The sequence below is a fragment of the Heterodontus francisci genome, chromosome 31 (assembly GCF_036365525.1).
Source record: "Heterodontus francisci isolate sHetFra1 chromosome 31, sHetFra1.hap1, whole genome shotgun sequence".
Lineage (NCBI taxonomy): Eukaryota > Metazoa > Chordata > Chondrichthyes > Heterodontiformes > Heterodontidae > Heterodontus > Heterodontus francisci.
Window position 1 is genome coordinate 42,261,354 of NC_090401.1, and position 24,064 is coordinate 42,285,417.

General features: G+C 42.2%; 1 protein-coding gene across 6 annotated transcripts in view; it reads left to right on the forward strand.

Annotated features, from left to right (window-relative positions):
• rnf19b (ring finger protein 19B) overlaps positions 1–24,064 on the forward strand; it is a 190,910-nt gene that overhangs the window by 147,912 nt on the left and 18,934 nt on the right. For all 6 annotated transcript variants that reach the window (XM_068011402.1, XM_068011406.1, XM_068011407.1 and 3 more), the window contains one exon: positions 13,539–13,840. In XM_068011402.1, the coding sequence (XP_067867503.1) occupies positions 13,539–13,840 (302 nt within the window). The remainder of the gene's footprint in view (positions 1–13,538; positions 13,841–24,064) is intronic.

Below are 24,064 nucleotides of genomic sequence, written 5' to 3' on the forward strand. Positions count from 1 at the left end.
TCCTTCCTCAGATAAGGAAACCAAAACTTCACACAATATTCCAGGTGTGAACTCACCAAGGCCCTGTATAAATTGCAGCAAGACATCCCTGCTTCTGTACTCGAATCCTCTCGCTATGAAGGCCAACTTACCATTTGACTTTTTTACCACCTGTTGCACCTACCTGCTTACCTTCAGTACCACTGTATTACTGTATAACTGTACCACACTATACACTGACAGCTATTCCTTGAAAATATATTTCTGCAGTCTTTGGTAGATAACTTTTTAATGTATAAAATTGCAGAGTTAGAAAGATGTAGCTCCATAATTGGCTCTGACTCGATACCTCAGCGTACTAATGCAACACTTAGTTGTAGAGGCTTGGCAGCAGGTCACCATGACTCTCCTGTAAGCCAAAAAATCATTCAAGCTTGAGCTACCCGGATTTACTATTTCAAAAAGCACATCATTCAAACAAGTGTCTTTCAAAGGGGTGTTTCTCCTGGCACCTCAAAACTCAGATGAGTTTTTGTCATGATGTCATTACATGTTCAAGATTTATGTTCATTCACTTGCATGTTTGGCAAACCTTGTCTAAATTTGTTTACATGCACTTCATTAAGACACCGCCTCACTTAATAATTTTGACAAAATGAAAATACAACAATGTTTTGACATTGTTCTTTATCCTCCAAATACTCTAATTACACAAGACATCCAATAATTTCACTGAGCACAAAATCCTCTCAGTATGTACCTTCATTTTGCAATTGTCGCAACTGTTTTCACATTTTTAGGAAAAAGAGAAACTGTCATTAGGACCCCTTTTGAGAAATCAATTTAATCTATCTGCCTTCTCAATCCTTTCTGTTTCCAAAAATACATCAAATTTCCTCGACCATTTGTACTGTCTGCTTCAAAGACCAATCTGCTAAAATTCACGGTTTTCCCGACTTCCTTTATTTTTATACTTACATTTTCATTTTTAATTCTTTTTCCCCTGACATTTGAACCATTCAAATTTGAATCAATTTCTTTCACAATCCTGAAAACTTCATTTTCGCTCATTTCAAATTCTACAATCCTCAAATTTGTTAACCTTTCTTCATAACCTGAACCACTGATTTACTGTGACTGAATAAGCAAAATGCTGTTTTTACTACTTCGGATTTCAGGCTCTCTACTTGTGCTTTATGAATTGCCTTCCACAGTTCTGTCCATTTATAAGGGAGCCAATTGATTTAATGTGAATAAGCCAAATTCTGCTTATGATGAGGGTTATGGGTTTTTCTTGATTACTTTACCAGTTTTTTAAGAGACTATATTCTGTGATTCCATTCAATTTTCCTTGTAAAACAAAAATCAGCGAATTTTTGCTATACTTAAGTTCTCAATAGCTGGGTTCATCTTTGCTGCTCACACTTCTCTTAAGGCCAGTGATATCCTTCCTATGACTAGGTGATCAAAACAGCATATGGGACCAGACGCTGCCTTATACAACACATAGGGATCAAACTAAACCTATTAAAATAAAGTAACATGTACTTTGCCCAGGGATGGGAAAATACGTTAATACTGCAGTATTCTGCTAATAATGTAAAGAACAAATTCAAAGATATTATGGCAAACATCAGGGGGATTATGATGTGAGAGAGGAACAGCATCTAATTTGTCTCATGAATTATATAAATGACCAATTTATCCACCCCTACTAAGGCTGATATTGTGAGGTTTTTAGTCTGACTACACCACTGAAAGCACATTGAAATGGGATAGGGCTCCAGTGAGTTAGCTTCAATGTGCTCGTTAGACTATAGACCAGATAATCAGGCTGCAGATCTATCTGTGCATGTATTTGCACCTGGGATTACCTGCACAATAGTTTTCTGATCTCTGCTGGGTTACCAGGTGTAGAATGTGAGCAACAAGGAAGGTGTAGGGACAATGGAGAGAAAGGAGAGTGAGATGGGATCTATTTTGTTACAGACACTTTAAGCCACTAAACCCAGAGGCAGCATTCTGAAGTGATTTTACTTCCAAATCTGAAATTCAGTCTTGCTGTACTAGTTTATGAAACTGGTGCACTGCCTACTTAATCCTTTCTTTTGGTCCAGTTCTGGGAACACAAACAATTATAATACACATAGGGATAATACAACCAGTGCCTTGGCCCTGTTGTGAATTGCCAGAAAACAGCAGGCACAGTGCAGCCAAAGGAATAGAGTGAAAAATTGTCAAAAATAATGAAAATAACTGAATCTATTATGTAGTATAGTTGAGCTGGCATTTTTGGGAACCACAGGCTAAAATTGAAATGTGGAATGTACTTTACATATAACTTGATTTTAACTTTTTTTTAAAAAGTCAGTAGTAAGTTGGTCAAGATTATCAATATAAAAAGTTTATTACTTAGATTTATATTATGGGACTACCATAATTATAAGATTACTGTTATTTGGAAAAAAAAATCATTTTTTTCTGCACAAACCATTTAACAACTGCTGCTACCCAGCTATTAGTGCTGCCAGACGTCAATGAGATTTTCATCTTATACCACTACTGTTCAATCTTATGGATGCTGGTGGGGGTGTCAACACTTGTTCCCACAAGTTCCTGTAGTCATTCTTGCCCTGTATTTTTTCCTATGTGGTAGGTACCATACCTCCTCTACGCCCTCTCTGCTGTACACTCAGCTCTCTTAATGCCAACTACCTTTGCACTTTTCACCCCCCCACCGCCCCCCCCCAAGCCTTCTTAAGAATCTCCCATGCATACATGTTAAATTGGAAATTTTGTTGGTTGGCACAGTGTTTTATCAATGGGAGCTCCATCTAACTAATAGCTTTGGCTGAAGGTGGTTCCACAGATATTAATCATGTGGAAAATGCTCTGAACATCAAGGTGAAACTTTAGAAAATGTCGTCTGCTATTTCCGAAACAGGTTTTTGAAAGCAAATATTTTATTCTCTTTCATTCCCATCTTTAAATCTCTCCATGTTGCACGTCATTTTTCAACTGAAGAAACTAACAAATGACTTAGTCACAGGCATCTACCTATTGCCATTAATTGAACGGCCCCTAAGTGCTGCATGAGAGCATCCTGGCTGATTTTTTTCTCTAGATTTCCTGCCTTGCCTATGGCATTTACCCTCTTGTTGGGGCTAAACTAGAAATTTTCCACACTGTTGCACTGTCTGATGTTACATTAGAAATTAATCCTTTGGAACCAGTGATGCAGGCGAAGGATTAATGACTTGCATTTGAAATGCAGTTTAAATTGATGATTTACATTTAGACTGTTCCCACCCTGCCTTTGAGTTACGGAACTGGGATAGGTCATCAGTTGCAACACCTAATGGAGGCAAAATGCCAAGTCAACCAGATAAAGGAAACAGAACAATTTTATCTACAATTTATGAGAAGGAAATACAATGCAAAGTGACATCAGACAGTCAGAAAGAATGCATATTCCGGATAACTTATCATGCAGGGGTTTATAGGAAAATTACACCTTTGTATTTGTTGCCTGGCTGCAGTGATGAGATAATTATGCAGAGGTTAACATTTTGAAGACTTTTAGTAACATTTCTTTGTGAAAACAAACATCAGTAGAAGAGCATCTGCTCTGATGATGCTACCTTCCATGATGGTGCTTCTGGTATGACCTCCTTTTTCCTCAACCGAGGATTCTCCCCCACTGTTGTTGACAGGGCCCTCAACCGTGTCCGGCCCATTTCCCGTACCTCTGCCCTCAACCCTTCCCCTCCCTCCCAGAACCGTGACAGGAACCGTGTCCTCACTTTCCACCCCATCAGCCTCCATATCCAAAGGATCATCCTCCGCCATTTCCGCCACCTCCAGCGTGATGCCACTACCAAACGCATCTTCCCCTCCCTTCCCCTGACAGCATTCCGAAGGGATCGTTCCCTCCGCGACACCCTGGTCCACTCCTCCATTACCCCCACCACCTCGTCCCCATCCCATGGCACCTTCCCCTGCAATTGCAGGAGGTGTAATACCTGCCCATTTACCTCCTCTCTCCTCACTATCCCAGGCCCCAAACACACCTTTCAGGTGAAGCAGCGATTTACTTGTACTTCTTTCAATGTAGTATACTGTATTCGCTGTTCACAATGTGGTCTCCTCTACAGTGGGGAGACCAAACGCAGACTGGGTGACCGTTTTGCGGAACACCTCCGCTCGGTCCGCAAGCAGGATCCTGAGCTTCCGGTTGCTGGCCATTTCAACACTCCCCCCTGCTCTCATGCTCACATCTCTATCTTGGGATTGCTGCAGTGTTCCAGTGAACATCAACGCAAGCTTGAGGAACAGCATCTCATTTTCCGATTAGGCACGCTACAGCCTGCCGGACTGAACATTGAGTTCAATAATTTCAGAGCATGACAGCCCCCCATTTTACTTTCATTTTTAGTTGTTTTTTCTTTTTTCTTTTTTTTCTTTTTACATTTTTTACAACCTTTTTTTTGCATTTATTTCATTTCATCTTAGTTTGTTCAGTTTGCTTACCCACTGTTTTTTTTCATGTTTGCACTAGCTACTGTTCAATATTCAGTCCGTTAACACCTATTCTGTACTAATGCTTTGTCTTTCAACACACCATTAACATATTGTTTGCCTTTGTTCCATAACCTTTTGGTCAGCTATGTGGCCTTGTCCAATCTGCACCTCCTCCTTTGTTATCTCTTGCCCCACTCCACCTCACTTGCTTATAACCTGTGACATTTTTAATATTTGTCAGTTCCGAAGAAGGGTCACTGACCCGAAACGTTAACTCTGCTTCTCTTTCCACAGATGCTGCCAGACCTGATGAGTGGTTCCAGCATTTCTTGTTTTTATTTCAGATTTCCAGCATCTGCAGTATTTTGCTTTTATATCAGTAGAAGAGCAGCAGCCTATCCAGTTTGTAGTTCACTTATAAAGTTCTAGGAATGAAAAACCACACCGATTTTGTAAACCACAAGGAATTGGAAATGATCAGTGGGGTTTGTGACCTTACTAAATCCTCTTTTAAAACTCTCAAAACATAACATAACAGTTGTGACCTGGTTAAAATATATATTTCCTGATTGTTCAGACATTTTTTTCCCCAATTATCCAAATATCACTAGTGTTGAAAGTTAAATTAATGTAATTGGTTTAGAACTAATGGGTACGTTAATGCAACGCCAGACCAAGCATCAACAAGCTGGCAGCAATTAGTATCGTGGTTTTGAATTTTAGTTCACCCTGAGACAGCACAATCAAACGATTATGTTCGGTTTTCCACAGTCCACAACAAGAAGTTGTTACTTCCTCAAAGTTCCAATTATTTTGGAGGACTGATCTAACAACACATTTGCCTTTCTCAACAATTAAATAACAAGTGGGAGCGTGGATTACAAATGCAAGTTAAACTTCTGAAAGGTCATTCAGAGTATATGTGAACGCAATACTTTTGAGTTGAACTTGGGAAGGGTGTGGCAAATGTATTGTTCCAGCTATAGAGCATTGGCTTGGTTTCCAAACAGCAGCAGAGTTCAAATCCAAAGTTTGGCTGTCCTCAACTAAGAAGTTTTTTCTGTTTCCAGCTGGGCAACTAGGGAGTACTATACAGTCGAAACGGTGTGCCAGTAAACAGGACTAGTCTTGCCCCAGAATATTAGTGAGCCCTTCCTCCTTCGTTTAAAAAAAAAAGAGAAAAATATTTGATACACTTTACCTGATAAAGTCTTTTTTTTTATATTACTTTTTCACTTATAATTACATTCTTCCATCCCGGCTTTTCCGGTAGTCAACAAAATATTTTATCTATGTTAAAAAATCATTCATGCCATGATGTGTAAGTGAGCAGGGTGACATTTGCATAGTCTCATTCTTTTCAATAAGACAGCTCCAATGACAACCCAAGAAGAAAAGCTCATGTCTTCAAAACAAAACTGAAAATGACTACATTCAAAAGTAAAATAAATGTAAACAATTAGCCTTTAACTGACCTTTAGGGGCACCCAAAGGGAGCTGAGGTCACAGCAGCCACAACTCCATCTTAGCAGTTTTCTTTATCTTTTGAAACAAGGTAGGCGAGCAGTAGGTGCCATTTCTATTGAAATTTAGGCTTTGCTCAACCATCTACAAACCTAATTTCCCCAAAAAGTAAACTCAAAATGATCAGCCAGATAGTAATTCAGAAAAGAAATTTATTTCTGTGAGGTTGTGTTTTTGAATCCAGCTGTCACACATTCGAGAACAAAGCCTAAGATTTTTTGTTAATATTAACACTTAGATATATGATTACAATGCCTTGCATTGACATGGTACCTTCAATATAAAGTAATATTCAAAAGCACTTCAATCAGGAAAAGTAAGTTTAGAAGGGGTGACTGAAAGTTTCATCAAAGAGATGGGTTTTGAGGAGGATTTTAAAGATGGAGAGATGTCTCAGAATAGAGCCGAAGACTCCTCCACCAGTGATGGGCCAAAGGGAAATGTGCAAAAGGCCCGAGTTAGATGATTAGAATGGCCAGGAGGAATAGAGGGCTGAAAAATATTCCAGATATAGGGTAGAGTGAGATCATGGAGAGATTTATAAACAAGAGGAAGATTTTAAATCTAATGCCTTTTTTTTATTTATTCATGGGATATGGGTGTCACTAGCTGGGCTAGCATTTATTGCCCATCCCTAATTGCCCTTGAGAAGGTGGTGCTGAGCTGCCCTCTTGAACTGCTGCAATCCTTTGGATTGTAGGTAGACCAACAGTGCTGTTTGGAAGGGAGTTCCAGAATTTTGACCCAGCGACAGTGAAGGATATAGTTCCAAGTCAGGATGGTGTGTGGCTTGGAGGGAACTTGCAAGTGGTGGTGTACCCATGCATCTGCTGCCCTTGTCCTTCTAGGTGGTAGAGGTCACAGGTTTGGAAAGTGCTGTCAAAGGAGCCTGGTTGAGTTGCTACAGTGCATCTTGTAGATGGTACACACTGCTGCAACTCTGCGTCGGTGGTGAAGAGAGTGAATGTTGATGGTGGATAGGGAGCCAATATAGATCAGTGACAATTAGGAATGGTAGGCAAACAGAACTTGGTGTAAGATGATGTATGTGTGACAGAGTTTTGGATAAATTGAAGTTTATGGAGGGTGAAGGAGCCAATGATGAGACCACTGAGTGTTATGTGAATTACATGGAAATTATTACATGGAAACACATCATCCATCCAAATGATCCCATGCTGGTGTGTTTTCTCCATACAAACAGTAGTCCTAATTCCCATGTGCCTGCTTTATTTCCATATACCTCTACCCCTCCTTTTTTCAACCATTTCTTCAATCTGATTCATTCTTAAATGTTGACATGATTTCTCTTTCAATTATTAACTCAGTAGTACAGCCACATGATCTATCTTAAATATTTTACACTTAATCTTGTATCTGTGTCCCCTCATTCTAGACCCCTTAGCCATTGGAAACCATGTCCCTGCGTTACTTTAAATGCCCCTATCAAATCAACTGCTAATGTCATCAATTTTAGTGAGTAGTTGTGTGTGGAGGTGACAAAGACATTTATCAGGTTTTCAACAGTGGAGAGGCTGAGGTAAAAGAGCGGACTTGAAAGCAATTATCCTTGATGATGGGTAGGATGTAGGGTTTGAAACTCAGTTCAGGGTTGAACAGGGTGCCACAGTTTCAAACAGCCTGACAGTGACTGAGGAGGGAGGTGGAGGTAGTGACAAGGGAGCAGGTAGTGGTTTCCAGAGGTTGAACTGATCAGAAAGAAAGCTCTTAGAGTTAATTTTCAATACTGGGATCAAAATTTATTAAAAATGGTCCCACAGCACCTGTATTGCCAGGAGTTAAACTGCCACCTGCGCCACCAGCTGCTCTGAGTTCATTAAAAATAATTGTTATTGAAGTAAGTGTCATGTTACAGTAGGACTTCAGCATCCAATCGGGTCGTTCCCCTATTTTGTTTGACAGTGAAGTTATCCAATCAGCCATGATCTCATTTTGAACGGATGCATCTATTTGTCAATCAGGTAGTGCTGACTTTGGTTAACTACTTACCCAATCAGCTGAGAGTATAGGGGTGAGGCATTTGGAGGCAGGAGTTACTGTGACAAAACCTCCTGAAATACATGTAACAAGAGCTGGTGATCCTACTTCAGATCCACATTCATCCATATAGAAAGCTGCTATGCCATTGTGCAGAGGTGTCAATTGGAGACAGAAGCCCATCACAGGGAGTTTAGCTGAACCGAGCATCTCCTGATGGTTGATTCTGGAGTGATACTGGCTATATATAGTCTGGGAGCAGATTATGGGGAAGGGCAAGAAAGGAGGAGGGGAAAAAGGTAGAGATAATTATAAAAGTATAAGGGATCATGAGGCAACATTGCTGAATTGCACACAGCCCAACACCAATGAGTGACTTCATCAGAGCTGCCAACATTCAGGAAATATTCTTTCTTTGGCCTCCTTGTCTCGAGAGACAATGGGTAAGCGCCTAGAGGTAGTCAGTGGTTTGTGGAGCAGCGCATGGAGTGGCTATAAAGGCCAATTCTAGAGTGACTGACTCTTCCACAGGCGCTGCAGATAAAATTGGTTGTCGGGGCTGTTACACAGTTGGCTCTCTGCTTGCACTTCTGTCTTTTTTCCTGCCAACAGCTAAGTCTCTTCGACTTGCCACTGTTTAGCCCCGCCTTTATGGCTGTCCGCCAGCTCTAGCGATCACTGGCAACTGACTCCCACGACTTGTGGTCAATGTCACAGGACTTCATATCGTATTTGCAGACATCTTTAAAGCGGATGGCCGGTGGGTCTGATGCCAGTGACGATCTCGCTGTACAATGCATCCTTGGGGATCCTGCCATCTTCCAGGCGGCTCACATGGTCAAGCCATCTCAAGCGCCGCTGGCTCAGTAGGGTGTACATGCTGGGGATGTTGGCTGCCTCGAGGACTTCTGCGTTGGAGATGCGGTCCTGCCACCTGATGCCAAGGATTCTCCGGAGGCAGCAAAGATGGAATGAGTTGCGACGTCGCTCTTGGCTGACATACGTTGTCCAGGCCTCGCTGCCATAGAGCAAGGTACTGAGGACACAGGCTTGATATACTTGGACTTTTGTGTTCCGTGTCAGTGTGCCATTTTCCCACACTCTCTTGGCCAGTCTGGACAGAGCAGCAGATGCCTTTCCCATGCGCTTGTTGATTTCTGCATCGAGAGACAGGTTACTGGTGATAATTAAGCCTAGGTAGGTGAACTCTTGAACCACTTCCAGAGCGTGGTCGCCGATAATGATGGATGGAGCATTTTTGATGTCCTGTCCCATGATGTTTGTTTTCTTGAGGCTGATGGCGCAGTGGGCGGCACAGTGGCGCAGTGGTTAGCACTGCAGCCTCACAGCTCCAGTGACCTGGGTTCAATTCTGGGTACTGCCTGTGCAGAGTTTGCAAGTTCTCCCTGTGTCTGTGTGGGTTTCCGCCGGGTGCTCCGGTTTCCTCCCACAGCCAAAGACTTGCAGGTTGATAGGTAAATTGGCCATTATAAATTGCCCCTAGGTGGTAGGAGAATGGTGGGGATGTGGTAGAGAATATGGGGTTAATGTAGGATTAGTATAAATGGGTGGTTGTTGGTCGGTACAGACTCGGTGGGCCGAAGGGCCTGTTTCAGTGCTGTATTTCTAAATAAATAAATGGTTAGGCCAAATTCATTGCAGGCAGCTGCAATCCTGTCCATGAGTCTCTGCAGACACTCTTCTGTGTGGGGTGATAATTCAGCATCATCAGCAAAGAGGAGTTCCCTGATGAGGACCTTCCGTACTTTGGTCTTCGCTCCAAGATGGGCAAGGTTGAACAACCTGCCATCTGATCTTGTGTGGAGGAAAATTCCTTCTTCTGAAGTCTTGAATGCATGTGAGAGCAGCAAGGAGAAGAAGATCCCGAACAGTGTAGGTGCGAGAACACAGCCCTGTTTCAAGCCACTCAGGATAGGAAAGTGGTCTGATGAGGCACCTCTATGCTGAATTGTGCCTTTCATATTGTCATGGAATGAGGTGATGATACTTAGTAGCTTTGGTAGACATCCGATCTTTGCTAGTAGTCTGAAGAGACCGCGTCTGCTGATGAGGTCAAAGGCTTTGGTGAGATCTATGAAAGCAACATAGAGGGGCATCTTTTGTTCGTGGCATTTCTCCTGTAGCTGGTGAAGGGAGAACAGCATGTCAATGGTGGATCTCTCTGCTCGAAAGTCACACGGTGCCTCAAGGTAGACACGCTCAGCAAGCTTCTGGAGTCTATTTAAAACGACTCGAGTGAAGACTTTCCCCACTATGCTGAGCAGGGAGATTCCACGGTAGTTGTTGCAGTCACCGCGGTCACCCTTGTTCTTATAGAGGGTGATGATATTGGCATTGCGCATGTCCTGTGGTTCTGCTCCCTCATCCCAGCACAGGCAAAGCAGTTCATGGAGTGCTGAGAGTATAGCAGGCTTGGCACTCTTGATTATTTCAGGGGTAATGCCATCCTTTCCAGGGGCTTTTCCACTGGCTAGAGAATCAATAGCATCACTGAGTTCCAATTTTGTTGGCTGTGCGTCCAGCTCATCCATGACTGGCAGAGACTGGGCTGCATTGAGGGCGGTCTCAGTGACAACATTTTCCCTGGAGTACAGTTCTAGGTAGTGCTCCACCAGCGGTCCATTTGCTTGCGTTGGTCAGTGATCGTTTCCCCTAATTTGGACTTGAGGGGGGCGATCTTGATGGTTGGCCCAAAAGCTCTCTTAATGCCATCATACGTTCCTCTGATGTTTCTGGTGTCAGAGGCCAGCTGAATATGACTGTGTGGGTGTTGCCAGTAGTCACTTGCACCTAGCACTTGGCTGTTCTTTGTGCAGCGCTTCTGGCTACTTTAAGTGCTACGGATGTTAACTCGCTGGGGGCTTTCTTGTAGTTCAACATTGCAATGCGCTTAGCGGCTATGACAGGTTCCAGCTCTTCAAAGTGAGATTGAAACTAGTCTGCATTCTGCTTCTCATGTTTGCCAAAGGTGGTCATTGCTGAGTCATGGACAGCATCTCTGATGTGGGCCCACTTGGTCTCTGCATCCCCTGCAGGAGTGTTTTGAAGGGCTTTTTCAAATGAATTTAGAAACTTATGTAACAGCTGTGGATAAGAAATTCTGTAAGTATGATGCGTGGGCGGCCCTTCTGCCTCGAGTGATGTAGCTTCTTTGGTTTGAGTCTAACTTTGCTGCACACCAGGGAGTGGTCAATGTCGCAGTCCGCACTGTGGAAGCTGCGTGTGATTTGGACACTGTTTATAGAGGCTCGTCTTGTGACGATGAGGTCCAGCTGGTGCCAACGACGTGATCTTGGGTGTCTCCATGAAACCTGGTGACAGGGTTTAGTATGAAAGAACGAGTTAGTGATGCAGAGGTTGTGATAGGTACACAACTCCAGCAGTCTCTGTCCATTCTCATTTCATCCTTTCAATGCCATAGCGCCCAAGGCAGGAAGGCCATGAGTCATGGTCGGCCCCAACCCTGGCGTTAAAGTCCCCCAGCAGGAACAAATGTCCGGTATTAGGAATGCTACTGATGATATTATGGAGTTCCTCGTAGAACTGATCTTTAGCTTCAGGTGGGGAGCAGAGTGTTGGAGCATAGATGCTGAGTAGGTGTACTGGACCAGAGGCGGTGAGCAGTCAGATGTGTATGTGTTCCGAGTCATTTGAACGTGGCTCTATCATGCTGAGCAAAGGGTTTCTGATGGTGAAGGCCACTCCATGCTGTCTTGGTTCTTCAGGATCCCTACCCTGCCAGTAAAAGGTGTAGTCTTTCTCTCTTAGAGATCCGCTCGCAGGGAAGCGTATCTCCTGAAGTGCTGCAATGTCCACATTGAGTCTACTGAGCTCGTTGTTAATGATGGCGGTCTTCCGAGAATCGTTGATTTGTGTAAGGTCTCCCGACAGGCCAGGACACATAGTTCTGATGCTCCAGCTTGCAAAACGAAGGCCTTCCCATCTGCACTCCCTCCCCCACCCCGCACTCACTCCACCCCTCCTCCCGCACTCTTTCCTTTCCCACCCCCCCACCTCAAACCGGGCAGCCCCCGGTCTGTCCCGCCACAGTCCACCTGCTTCAATGGGTGCTTGGAGCTCAGGGTCATTGCCTGACAAGTGGACTGTAAGACCGCACCAAACAGCACAACAAAAAAAGGAAATATTCAGACAGTGAATTATGATCATAAGGAGTGAGAGAGCTTTTAAAACCATTGAAACACATGAAGCTGGTACCTGACAACCAGATGAATGAGACTTGACAGATCTGGACCTCCTATATATCTCTTGATACCTGTTATTTTATGAAGCATATAAAAACATTTCTTTGGATTAGTAAAATCTTTCAATATTATATCTGGGCAAGTGAAGGTTATAGATGGAGATATTAATACTGAGGAAAAGGGAAGTATAATGACAATGCAACAATACATGCATATCTAACATGAGCAGTTCAAACTTGCAGGTAAATAATCTTCCCATGATTATGCAAAAAATAATTGGTACAGCACTCTAATTTCCATAAAACATAAAATTACATGTAAGGTTTGCATGCAGCAGTTTTGGAAAAACAATGTTAATTCGTACCAAACTGTCAAAACATCCCTTCATTTGCCCTTTATGCAGTACATGCTGGTACAGGTTTGGTGTCACCACCACCATCATCATCATTTGTCACAATGTTAGGAAACAGTTTGTGAATTTGAGGTCAGAGCTGCATTGGTCTTGCTGATTGATACCTGAACTTAAAGGTACAAATTGACAGTGAATGTCTGGACGCAGTACATGTAGTTCCTGCAAGGGAATATGAACCAACCTTATTAATATTTACAACCTTTACCCAATAATTGTTAAATAAAATCCTGAATTTTGGTGGATCCCTCCACATTGACCCATTCATAAGGTATGAAACTGCCATGTTACAGTGTGCTTACACTGTAGATGCAATGGAGAAAGTCTTGCTTACAAGGTCTAGTGTGTCTTAAGATATTTTGTACATTTGCTTGTCTATAATTTTTCCCTCTAGTTTTATCATCTTTTAAAAGCTAATTCCCACTGGAGTGCTGTTCCTTGAGCACCATCCATGCTAATGTGTCGTTTAAATGGCCATTCTTAATCATGGACAGAGTTGACGGGCATTGGGAGCTGTGAGAAGGGGGGAAATTGCAGCCAAGCCTTGGGCTCTCCATACCTGATCTCCACCCGTGTGCACTTTTGCAGCAGGCATCACTATTACCTGATCAAAAGTAGGAACCCTGTCTAAGTACTTTTTCCCTCCCTAAGAAGCATTGATGCTAAATCCAATGCCCTACATGTTGCTCTGACTAAAATCAATTAACTGACGCACACCTAAGACTCAGGATCATCCTGTTGTATCTGGTTCGATTCCACTCTGGCCTGTCTATTTACCAATTGAGCCACAAGAGAAACGTGTCAGCAGGCGGAAAGTATAACAACTGAGAAAATTGTTACTATGTAATGGAAGCTTTTTTAACTTCTTGTTTCTCTTGGTTAAGGTGTCATCTTGTTTTCTGGAATGTCCCCTCTGTTTGGTGCGCCATCCGCAGGAGAATGTGCCCGAAATCATGACATGCCACCATCGTTCCTGCCTTAACTGTTTGCGCCAGTACTTGCGCATCGAAATCACAGAGAGCCGTGTGAACATCAGTTGCCCTGAGTGCTCAGAACGGCTGAATCCGTATGATATTCGGATGATACTGAATGACCAGGCGCTGATGGAGAAATATGAGGAGTTTATGTTACGTCGGTACCTGGCTTCCGATCCCGACTGTCGATGGTGTCCAGCACCAGATTGTGGGTATGTGTGTGTTCCTTTATTTTAAATAAAATCTGGCTATATCTAATTTACAGTGCAATCTTATTGCTCTGATTGTCATAGAAAAGATACATTAGTAGATGTACTAGAATGATACCAGAAATGAGTGGTTTTCGTTATGAAGAAAGCTTTGAAAAATTAGGACTTTTCTAAATGGAACCAAAGAAAGCTAAGGGAGTGGGGGGTGGGGGAGTTTAACAGATTTACAAAATCATGAAACTTTTGAAAGTGTAAATAATGAAAAATTAATTGCACTGGTTGGTGAATCAGTAACAAGGGGTATAAACTCAGGATTACGAGAAAACGAAGGGAGAAGTTTGAATATTTTTGAACATGGAAAGATTTGCCATAAAACCTAGAGTGACGTCATAGTCAGCAGAGAGTGTGGAGTGGCACCAGTAAGTTACAGCATTTAGTTTGTTTAGTGTTTTTGGTGGTTAGTCTTTTTTTACTGGTTAGTGATTGTGTTTTTTAGCTGAACAGTTAAATAGACTTAAAGCGATAAAGAAGCTAAAAATAAATTTTATCTATAAATAAATATAGACTAAGATAAGGGAGAGCAGGTTGTGTGGCTGGATTACAATATATGAGAGTTTGTGGACAGCGAGACTGTCTCGAGCGAACACGTCTACAGTAGATGTGTGCGCCTCGAACCTCTCTGACTCTTGAGTCATTGAGCTGGAGTGCAAGTTGAAGACACTCCAACACATAGGGGAGGTGGGGGGGGAGTATCTGGACAGTTTGTTCCAGACCTTGATTAAACCTCGTAGAGGTACAGAATCGGAACAGGGTTGGTGTGACTGTTGGTGTACTGAGTAAGGAGAGCCAGGTGAGATAGAGAATGAAGATCTGCTGAAACTGATCCTATCCAATGAGTACAGTGTACTTGCTGGGTAAAGACTGTTAGAATGTTGGAAGGGTAGCCAGAATGATGACTTTGGCACCTTGGAGCTGGTGACTGTCCAAAGAGAGGAGGAGGGGGAATCGTAATGTAGTAATTGTCGGGGATTCAATAATCAGGGGGATGGATAGCACTCTTTTTGTAAGCAGGATCATATGTCCCACGTAGTATGTTGCCTACCTGATGCCAGGGTGAGATACATCTTGAACCAGGAACTTTAACTTGCATACAGATTGGAATAAGCAGACGAGCTTGTGTCAAAAAGGTAGAAAATATTTTGAATGTGTTCGGGACAATTTTCTGCAACAATATATCCTAGAACTATCAAGGGGTCAGGCCACATTAGATTTGATAATGAGTAATAAGTAAGTCAGATTCAGTAACAGCCTAACAGTGCATGAAAATTTATCTAATAGTGATCGATATGAGAGTTCAACCATGTGTTTGAAAGGCAGAAATGTGAAACAGCTGCTAAGATTCCAGATTTAGGTAAAGCCTAATGGAATGAGACAGAGACTGCCCAGAGTACTGGCCAATTCTATTAATGGGTAAAACGACAGAAAATTAGTGGGAGGTGTTCAGAAAAGAATTTAATGTGATATAGAGCTAGTTTATAAGCTTAGGAGCAAGAGCTCTATTTGACCAGAAAAAAACAGTCATGGACTACTAAAGAGATAAGAAACAGCATAAAACAAAAAGAAAAAAGCTTACAGAAATGCAAAAAAAAAACATCCTGGCAAATGGAAGAGATGCAAAGAACAGCAAAGAGTTACAAAATGGATAGTAAGGGCAACAAAAGGGGTATATGAAAAGAAACATGCCAGAGATATCAAAATCGACACAAAAAACTTTTACAATTATTTTCAGAAAATGAGGGTGGTTAAGAGCAATGTTGGGCCCCTTAAAAGTGATGATGGTGATGGCAGACATGTTAAATAATTACTTTGCATCAGTATTGATGGAGGTGTACAAGATTATGAGGGGCATGGACAGGGTGGATAGGGAGCAGCTGTTCCCCTTAGTTGAAGGGTCAGTTACGAGGGGTCACAAGTTTAAGGTGAGGGGCGGGAGGTTTAAGGGGGATTTGAGGAAGAACTTTTTTACCCAGAGGGTGGTGACGGTCTGGAATGCACTGCCTGGGAGGGTGGTAGAGGCAGGTTGCCTCACATCCTTTAAAAAGTACCTGTATGAGCACTTGGCACGTCATAACATTCAAGGCTATGGGCCAAGTGCTGGCAAATGGGATTAGGTAGATAGGTCAGATGTCTTTAATGCATCGGTGCAGACTCGATGGGCCGAAGGGCCTCTTCTGCACTGTATTATTCTGTGATTCTGAGTATTTGCAGTAGAGAAAGAGGTTAGTATGCTGAACATTCCAAGGAAACTATCATTGAATTAGGGGACTCGCCATAATTAATATAAGCAAATTAACAATAATGAAGAAAATACAGGCAGTAGAGAGTGACAAATTCCCAGGACCAGATGATTTTCATCCCAGGGTTTTAAAGGAAGTAGGTGAAAACATTGCAGATGCCCTAACTATGATCTTCCAAAGTTTTCTCAATTCAGAAATCTTTTCTTTAAGTTCAAAAATTGCATGTCACTTCACTGCTTAAGAAAGGTGAGAGGGCAAAACCAGGGAATTATAGACCTCCATTGTCGTGGAAATTACTAGAGTCTGTAATTAAGGATAGAGTGACTGAAGACCTTGAAAATTTTCAGTTGATCAGAGTGAGCCTGCATGGATTTGTAAAGGGTAGGTCATGCCTGATGAACAGGATTGAATTTTTTGAAGAGGTGACTAAAGTAGTGGGCAGGGGGATGTCTGTGGATGTTATTTATATGGACTTTCAAAAGGCAGTTAATAAGATTCTTCATAAGAGGCTATTAGCTAAAATTGAAGGAAAATTATTGACCTGGTTATGAAATTGGCTGAGTGGCAGGCGACCGAGAGCTGTGATAATGAGCAGGTACACTAATTGGCAGATGTGACTAGTGGCGTCCCACCGGTATCTGTGTTGGGGCCTCAATTATTCACCACTTAGATGACAGGAAAGAGAACCACATATCTAAGTTTGCAATTGACAAACAAAAGCGACCTTGTAAGTTGTGTAGATGGAAGTATAAAATTACAAAGAGATATTAATAGATTAAGTGAATGAGTAAAAGTACTGTAGCAAATGGATTTCAATACAGGCAAGTTTGAGGTTTGGATCTAAAGGGTATAGATCAGTGTACTTCATTCCATGACAATATGAAAGGCACAATTCAACATGGTGGCTCCTCATCAGAGCCCTTTCCTATCCTGAGTGGTGTGAAACAGGGCTGTGTTCTCGCACCCACACTTTTTGGGATTTTCTTCTCCCTGCTGCTTTCACATGCGTTCAAGTCCTCTGAAGAAGGAATTTTCCTCCACACAAGATCAGGGGGCAGGTTGTTCAACCTTGTCCGTCTAAGAGCAACGTCCAAAGTACGGAAAGTCCTCATCAGGGAACTCCTCTTTGCTGACGATGCTGCTTTAACATTCTCACACTGAAGAGTGCCTGCAGAGTCTCATCGACAGGTTTGCGGCTGCCTGCAATGAATTTGGCCTAACCATCAGCCTCAAGAAAACGAACATCATGGGGCAGGACGTCAGAAATGCTCCATCCATCAATATAGGCGACCACGCTCTGGAAGTGGTTCAAGAGTTCACCTACCTAGGCTCAACTATCACCAGTAACCTGTCTCTAGATGCAGAAATCAACAAGCGCATGGGAAAGGCTTCCACTGCTATGTCCAGACTGGCCAAGAGAGTGTGGGAAAATGGCGCACTGACACAGAACACAAAAGTCCGAGTGTATCAAGCCTGTGTCCTCAGTACCTTGCTCTATGGCAGCGAGGCCTGAACAACGTATGTCAGCCAAGAGAGACGTCTCAATTCATTCCATCTTCGATGCCTCCGGAGAATACTTGGCATCAGGTGGCAGGACCGTATCTCCAACACAAAAGTCCTCGAGGCAGCCAACATCTCCAGCTTATACACACTACTGAGTCAGCGGCGCTTGAGATGGCTTGGCCATGTGAGCCGCATGGAAGATGGCAGGATCCCCAAAGACACATTGTACAGCAAGCTCGCCACTGGTATCAGACCCACCGGCCGTCCATGTCTCCGCTTTAAAGACGTCTGCAAACACGACATGAAGTCCTGTGACATTGATCACAAGTCGTGGGAGTCAGTTGCCAGCGTTCGCCAGAGCTGGCGGGCAGCTCTTAAGACGGGACTAAAGTGTGGCGAGTCGAAGAGACTTAGTAGTTGGCAGGAAAAAAGACAGAGGCGCAAGGGGTGAGCCAACTGTGTAACAGCCCCGACAAACAAATTTCTCTGCAGCACCTGTGGAACAGCCTGTCACTCTAGAATTGGCCTTTATAGCCACTCCAGGCACTGCTTCACAAACCACTGACCACCTCCAGGCGCTTATCCATTGTCTCTCGAGATAAGGAGGCCAAAGAAGAAGAAGAGAAGAGACTTTCTAAATAGTGAAAAGCTAGAAACAGTGGTGGTCCAAAGAGACTTAGGAATCCATGTGTGTAGATCATTAAAATGGCACGGACAGGTACAGGAAATAATCACAAAAGTCAATGGAATGCTGGCTTTTATATCTAGAGAACTGGAACACAAGAAGGTAGAAATCATGCTGCAGCTACACAAAGCCCTAGTTAGGCCACACCTGGAGTACTGCGTTAGGTTCTGGGCACTACACCTTAAGAAGGATATATTGGCCTTGGAGGGAGTGCAGTGTAGGTTTACCCAAATGATATCTAGACTCCAAGGATTAAATTATGAGGAGAGATTACACAAACTACAGTTGTATTTTTGGAATTTAGAAGGTTTAGGGGTGATTTGATGTTTTCAAGATATTGGGAGAAATTGAGAGGGAAAATTTTCTTTACTGGTTGGACAATCTAGGACTAGGGGACATAAAAATTAGAGCCAGGCCTTTCAGGAGTGAAGTTTGGAAACACATCTACATGCAAAGGGTGGTAGATGTTTGGAACTCTCTTTCCCCAAATGGCAGTTCATGCTGGGTCAGTTGTTAATTTTAAATCTGAGATTGGTAGATTTTTATTAACCAAAGGTATTAAGGGATATGGAGCAAAGGAGCTTGGTCACAGATCAGCCATGTTCTAAGTGAGTAGCAGAAGAGGTTCAAGGGGCTAGATGGCCTACTCCAGTTCCTATAAGTGGCTAATGAGATTTCGTCTGTGACATCATCTAAAAGAGAATTGGTAAGTATCTGAATGTGAAGAATATAAAAAGGAAATGGGAACAAAGTAGATGGCTCTAGTTGAAGCACTAGGTCAGAGGCTATGAGATAAATGGCCTATTTCTGTGTTGTAATTTCTATTAACCTCTGATAAATCACAACAGACAAAATAGGTGCTTTTAATAAGAATAATGATATAGGGAAAAAGAGTATACTGATGTTTTACTTTGTCAAGCAGGTGGACAAATGGATCTGATTTTAGTGTAAATTACCTTCCTTCCCTTGGGGGAATGAATAAATCCATGTGTTTTCATATTTTCAATCTAAAATTTATCATATTGGCCTGATGTAAGCACAACAGAACAATAATAGCACAAGTATGCGGGCAATTTATTGATCTTGTGTATATACCTGCTCACAGTGGAAAATGTAACCATAACAGTTTATCCAAGTCTTTCAAGAGCATCTGTTCAGTTGGTACAAAAATGTCACTTTTATAGCAACTGATTATGGACTGACACCGAGACAGTTTTTGGTTCCCTCTGCCAATATGCCTATCTTGGGTTCCATTGTCACTCTAAAATTGGCCTTTATAGCCACTCCAGGCGCTGCTTCACAAACCACTGACCACCTCCAGGCACGTATCCATTGTCTCTCGAGATAAGGAGGCCCAAAAGAATTGCCAAGAAACTTCCCACCCATTGACCCAACCAAGTCCTGGCAAAACGCCGTACAAATACTGTTGTAGATTTGAGTGGAAGGCAGGACTCGGGATCCAGCCAATAATTACAGGGTTGTGATTATGAAGTAAACTTCTCAGCTTTGAGTCTCCTCTAGCAGATACAATTTTCAATTATACATTAGTAGAGGGCGGATAGGCCTTTGACAACAGGCAGTAGTCAGTGAGTGACAGGACGGAGAGAGAGAGATCAACAATCTGGTTGTGAGGGGTATTGGTGGGGTGGGGCACAGTGGAAAGATCTGGGAGGTGGGGGAGTGCTAGAGAAAATGGGGGAGGAGGGGTGAAGATTCTGGAAGGGGTCAGATATTGGGGAAGATGATCACGGGAGGCCAGAGAATTTGGGGGAGGAGGAGAGATGATTGTGGGGAGTCCATGGAGGACATTGGGTCACGGGTTGGGGGGGGGGTGTTCCGATCGCTGGAGGGTTTGGTGGGAAAAGGGGGAAGCATTCCTGCTCTATAAGCTGTGCTGGAAAAGCACATACCTGTTCCGTGCAGCAGTCCTCACCTACTTTTAGCTGCGGAGTTTCCTGAAGTCTAATTGATAATCTGTGGAATAGGCTCTGTAAGGAGAGGATGGAAGCAGATAGTAGTGATTGAGTCAAATGTAGATTAGATAGATTTCTTTCAGAAAATAATATTTTGGGGTATAATATATGAGCAGTTTGAGACTTGGCTTATAGGTCTAGCCTGCAGGAACAGAGGTGACTTTGGACTTATGGGTCTCAAAGCTTTCCATCAGTGGGGTTTTCCTCATTTCCTGGTTGGGTCTGTTGTAGGTTAATTGGTAGCGATTGATTGATCAGCAACTCTATTATCATTGTATGATGTGATGTGGTAGAAGGTGAACTAGATGGACTTTTTTTTTGTCTTAACAATTCCTATGTTCCTACTGTGGTCATATTAAAGAACTTGTATTGTTACTGGTGACAGACAGCCGCTTTTAATTGTCTTCAAGCAAACTTTTTTTTTTGTTGAAGTATCTGCAAGATTGAACTAAAATTGATGAGCAGATCATTTTTGCATTCAAACACAGTACACACCAATGTATTTTACAGCATTTTGATGCACATAAACACTTCATGTGTAAATTTTCCATTGCAGTTTTACTCAGGCTGATGTGGAGTACAAGAATTGTGGTAATATCTGGAGCACAGCACATCCTTTGAGGCACAGCCAATGCAGGCATCCAAGTTTGGAAAGGTCACCTCTGTCAGATGAATAAAAGTTGACCCATATAAAATAAATACAAAATGCAGGAAATACTCAGCAGGTCAGCAGGCGGCACAGTGGCGCAGTGGTTAGCACCGCAGCCTCACAGCTCCAGGGACCCGGGTTCGATTCCAGGTACTGCCTGTGTGGAGTTTGCAAGTTCTCCCTGTGTCTGCGTGGGTTTTCTCCGGGTGCTCCGGTTTCCTCCCACAAGCCAAAAGACTTGCAGGTTGATAGGTAAATTGGCCATTATAAATTGTCACTAGTATAGGTAGGTGGTAGGGAAATATAGGGACAGGTGGGGATGTTTGGTAGGAATATGGGATTAGTGTAGGATTAGTATAAATGGGTGGTTGATGGTCGGCACAGACTCGGTGGGCCGAAGGGCCTGTTTCAGTGCTGTATCTCTAATCTAATCTAATTTGTGAAGAGAGAAACAAAAGTTAACATTTCAGATCGATGACCATCAATTCTGACAAAGGTTCACTGTCCTGAAATGTTAAGTTTGTTTCTCTCTCCACAGCTGCTACCTGGCCTGTTGCGTATTTCTAGCGTTTTCTGTTTTTATTTCAGATTTCCAGCATCTGCTGTATTTTGCTTTTGGCCCATATAAACAATTTTTCCTGCACATGGATGTAAGTTCAGTCATAGGTAAACAGAGAATTCAGCTTTAACTGGGTATGATTTCCAAGAATAGTTGGCTTGGAAGCCAGAAATTCTTAAAAGAATCTACAATGATACTAAAATGGGAAATGGCTGCCATTCTTAAAACAATGGCAATTATGAAGAGTTTCAAAACTGCAGTACCTCACAGTGATGGGGTTACATAAAGAGCACAGTTTTCATTTTTTTGAAGTGTGATTATTAAAAGACAGATTTTAATTCTGGCAACTTGGATAATGCCAGGCTGGTTGCAATGAATGATAATTGCATAGGCTGCATGCAGACTTATAATTACTGCGAATTCAAACCCCTTGATAAAACTACAGTGGCCCTTTCACTGTTTTGCCATACTGTGGGTTGATTGATTAACTATGCACAGCACTTAACTTTTCAGCATCCAAAACAATGTTTTGAAATCTGTTTGTATTTGTCTGGTTTTAGTTTGGACTGAAGTATGATGCCCCCCCCCCCCGTCCAAAAAAAAAAATCAGCTTGTTTTAATCTGATAACTGCAAGATAAACTCGGTGAGACAGACTAGGCAGAACTGCTGATTTTTGTGGCTGAAGGGCACGAACATTACTCGCCTTCCAAAAAGAAACACATTGGGCCAGATCTTGCTGGAGGGGGAGCATCTTGCAGTGTGGTAGTTGGACTTTTTTCTGCACGTTCAGGTCAAAGCATGTAACTTGCTGGAAGTGTGAGCTGATGATGGTGTGGCAAAGGCAATGGAGCAGCTGAGATCTTAGTTAATGACAGGACAAACAATATACTTTCTTAACCATTGAGATTTAAGGATTGAGAAAGAAACCAGGAAGAAGGGTAAATTTGAGCTGGTGAATTAGTCAAATAAGGTACAGGAAGAGTAATGGAGTGTGAAAGAAAGATTGTATTAAGAGAGAGAAAAAAAGACATAAAGGGAAAAAAAACATGTAAAGTTTAAAATTTGACACTTTTAAAATCTCTTACAACAATTTACTACATGCAGTAATGAGATTGAGCATTTAAAATAGTTCCCTTTCTGGGCTAGAGTGGTTGATTGGCAGAACTTTGCTAAGAAGACACTTATGCTGTTAAGTTCCAGCCTTAACTTTCAGTGGCAAGGGACAATTACTCCACAAAGCCAGCAAATTCTTAAAAAAAAAAATAAGGGGGAAGCCAAGGATGAAATATTGTTTGTGCAAAGCAAGGCATAAATCAACCAGCAAGATCTGGACATTTGCAACTCATTGCAAATCTCTTAATTCCCTGAATTTGTTGACCAATTTGGATATTAATAGCTTTGTACAATGTTAATGTGCTGTTATTTTTCCTACCCATTATATTTAATTTTGGATAATTTAACCGCACTGAAATTTATAGAAATAAACACTTTAGAAATTCTGTAAAATTATCCCACTCTGCTAGGAAGATATAGTCCTCCTTGTTGCATATTTCTGGTGTCACATAGCAAATTATTTTCAGATATCTTTTCAGTTGGTTATTTGGTTGGAACTGGTTATAGGATTGACAGACAATTTTGCTCGATCTTAAAGCAACTGAAATCAGGTGTATACTAATCACTTGGCATTCTACATTAGTATTAAAATCAAAACAGAATACATCTGAAATGAGTCATGAGTCAGAATTGACCTTTTCTGAAGGCAGACTCACATGGATGTGAGAACCCCATTGGTTACTATGCAGTGGTTTTTCCAGCTGAATCATCTTGGTCTAGGTTATATCCCATCTAAAGTCACCTTTTATTACAGGAATTAATTTTTGTTTTTTCTGGAGCCATTATTCAACAGGCTTTAATTTTGGTTGGACAGGTTTCATGTCTGATACTGCAGCTGAAGTAAACTAATAATGCATATTAAATCATACAATGTTTGAGAGCACACGTTAGTTACATATAGTTTTAATTCTGAAATTTTTAATCTACAAAGAACAAAGAACAAAGAAAATTACAGCACAGGAACAGGCCCTTCGGCCCTCCAAGCCTGCGCCGATCCAGATCCTCTCTCTAAACATGTCGCCTATTTTCTAAGGTTCTGTATCTCTTCCTGCCCATTCATGTATCTGTCTAGATACATCTTAAAAGACTCCATCGTGCCCGCATCTACCACCTCCGCTGGCAATGCGTTCCAGGTGCCCATTGGCTTATTTCAGATGAACTTATGCGTGGATGCAGAAGATGTGGGCAGGGTTCTTAATGAGTTTTTTGTCTCTGCCTTCACAAAGGAGAGGGTTGATGTAAACATTGTAGTTAAAGAGGAGGAATGTGAAATGTTAGATACAAAAAGCATAAAGAGAGGAAGTACCAGAGGGTCTGACATCCTTGAAAGTGGATACATCGCCAGGGTCGGATGGATTGCATCCCAGGTTGTTAAAGGAAGCCAGGGAGGAAATAGCGGATGCACTGAGGATCATCTTCAAATCCTCACTAGATACAGGCGAGGTAA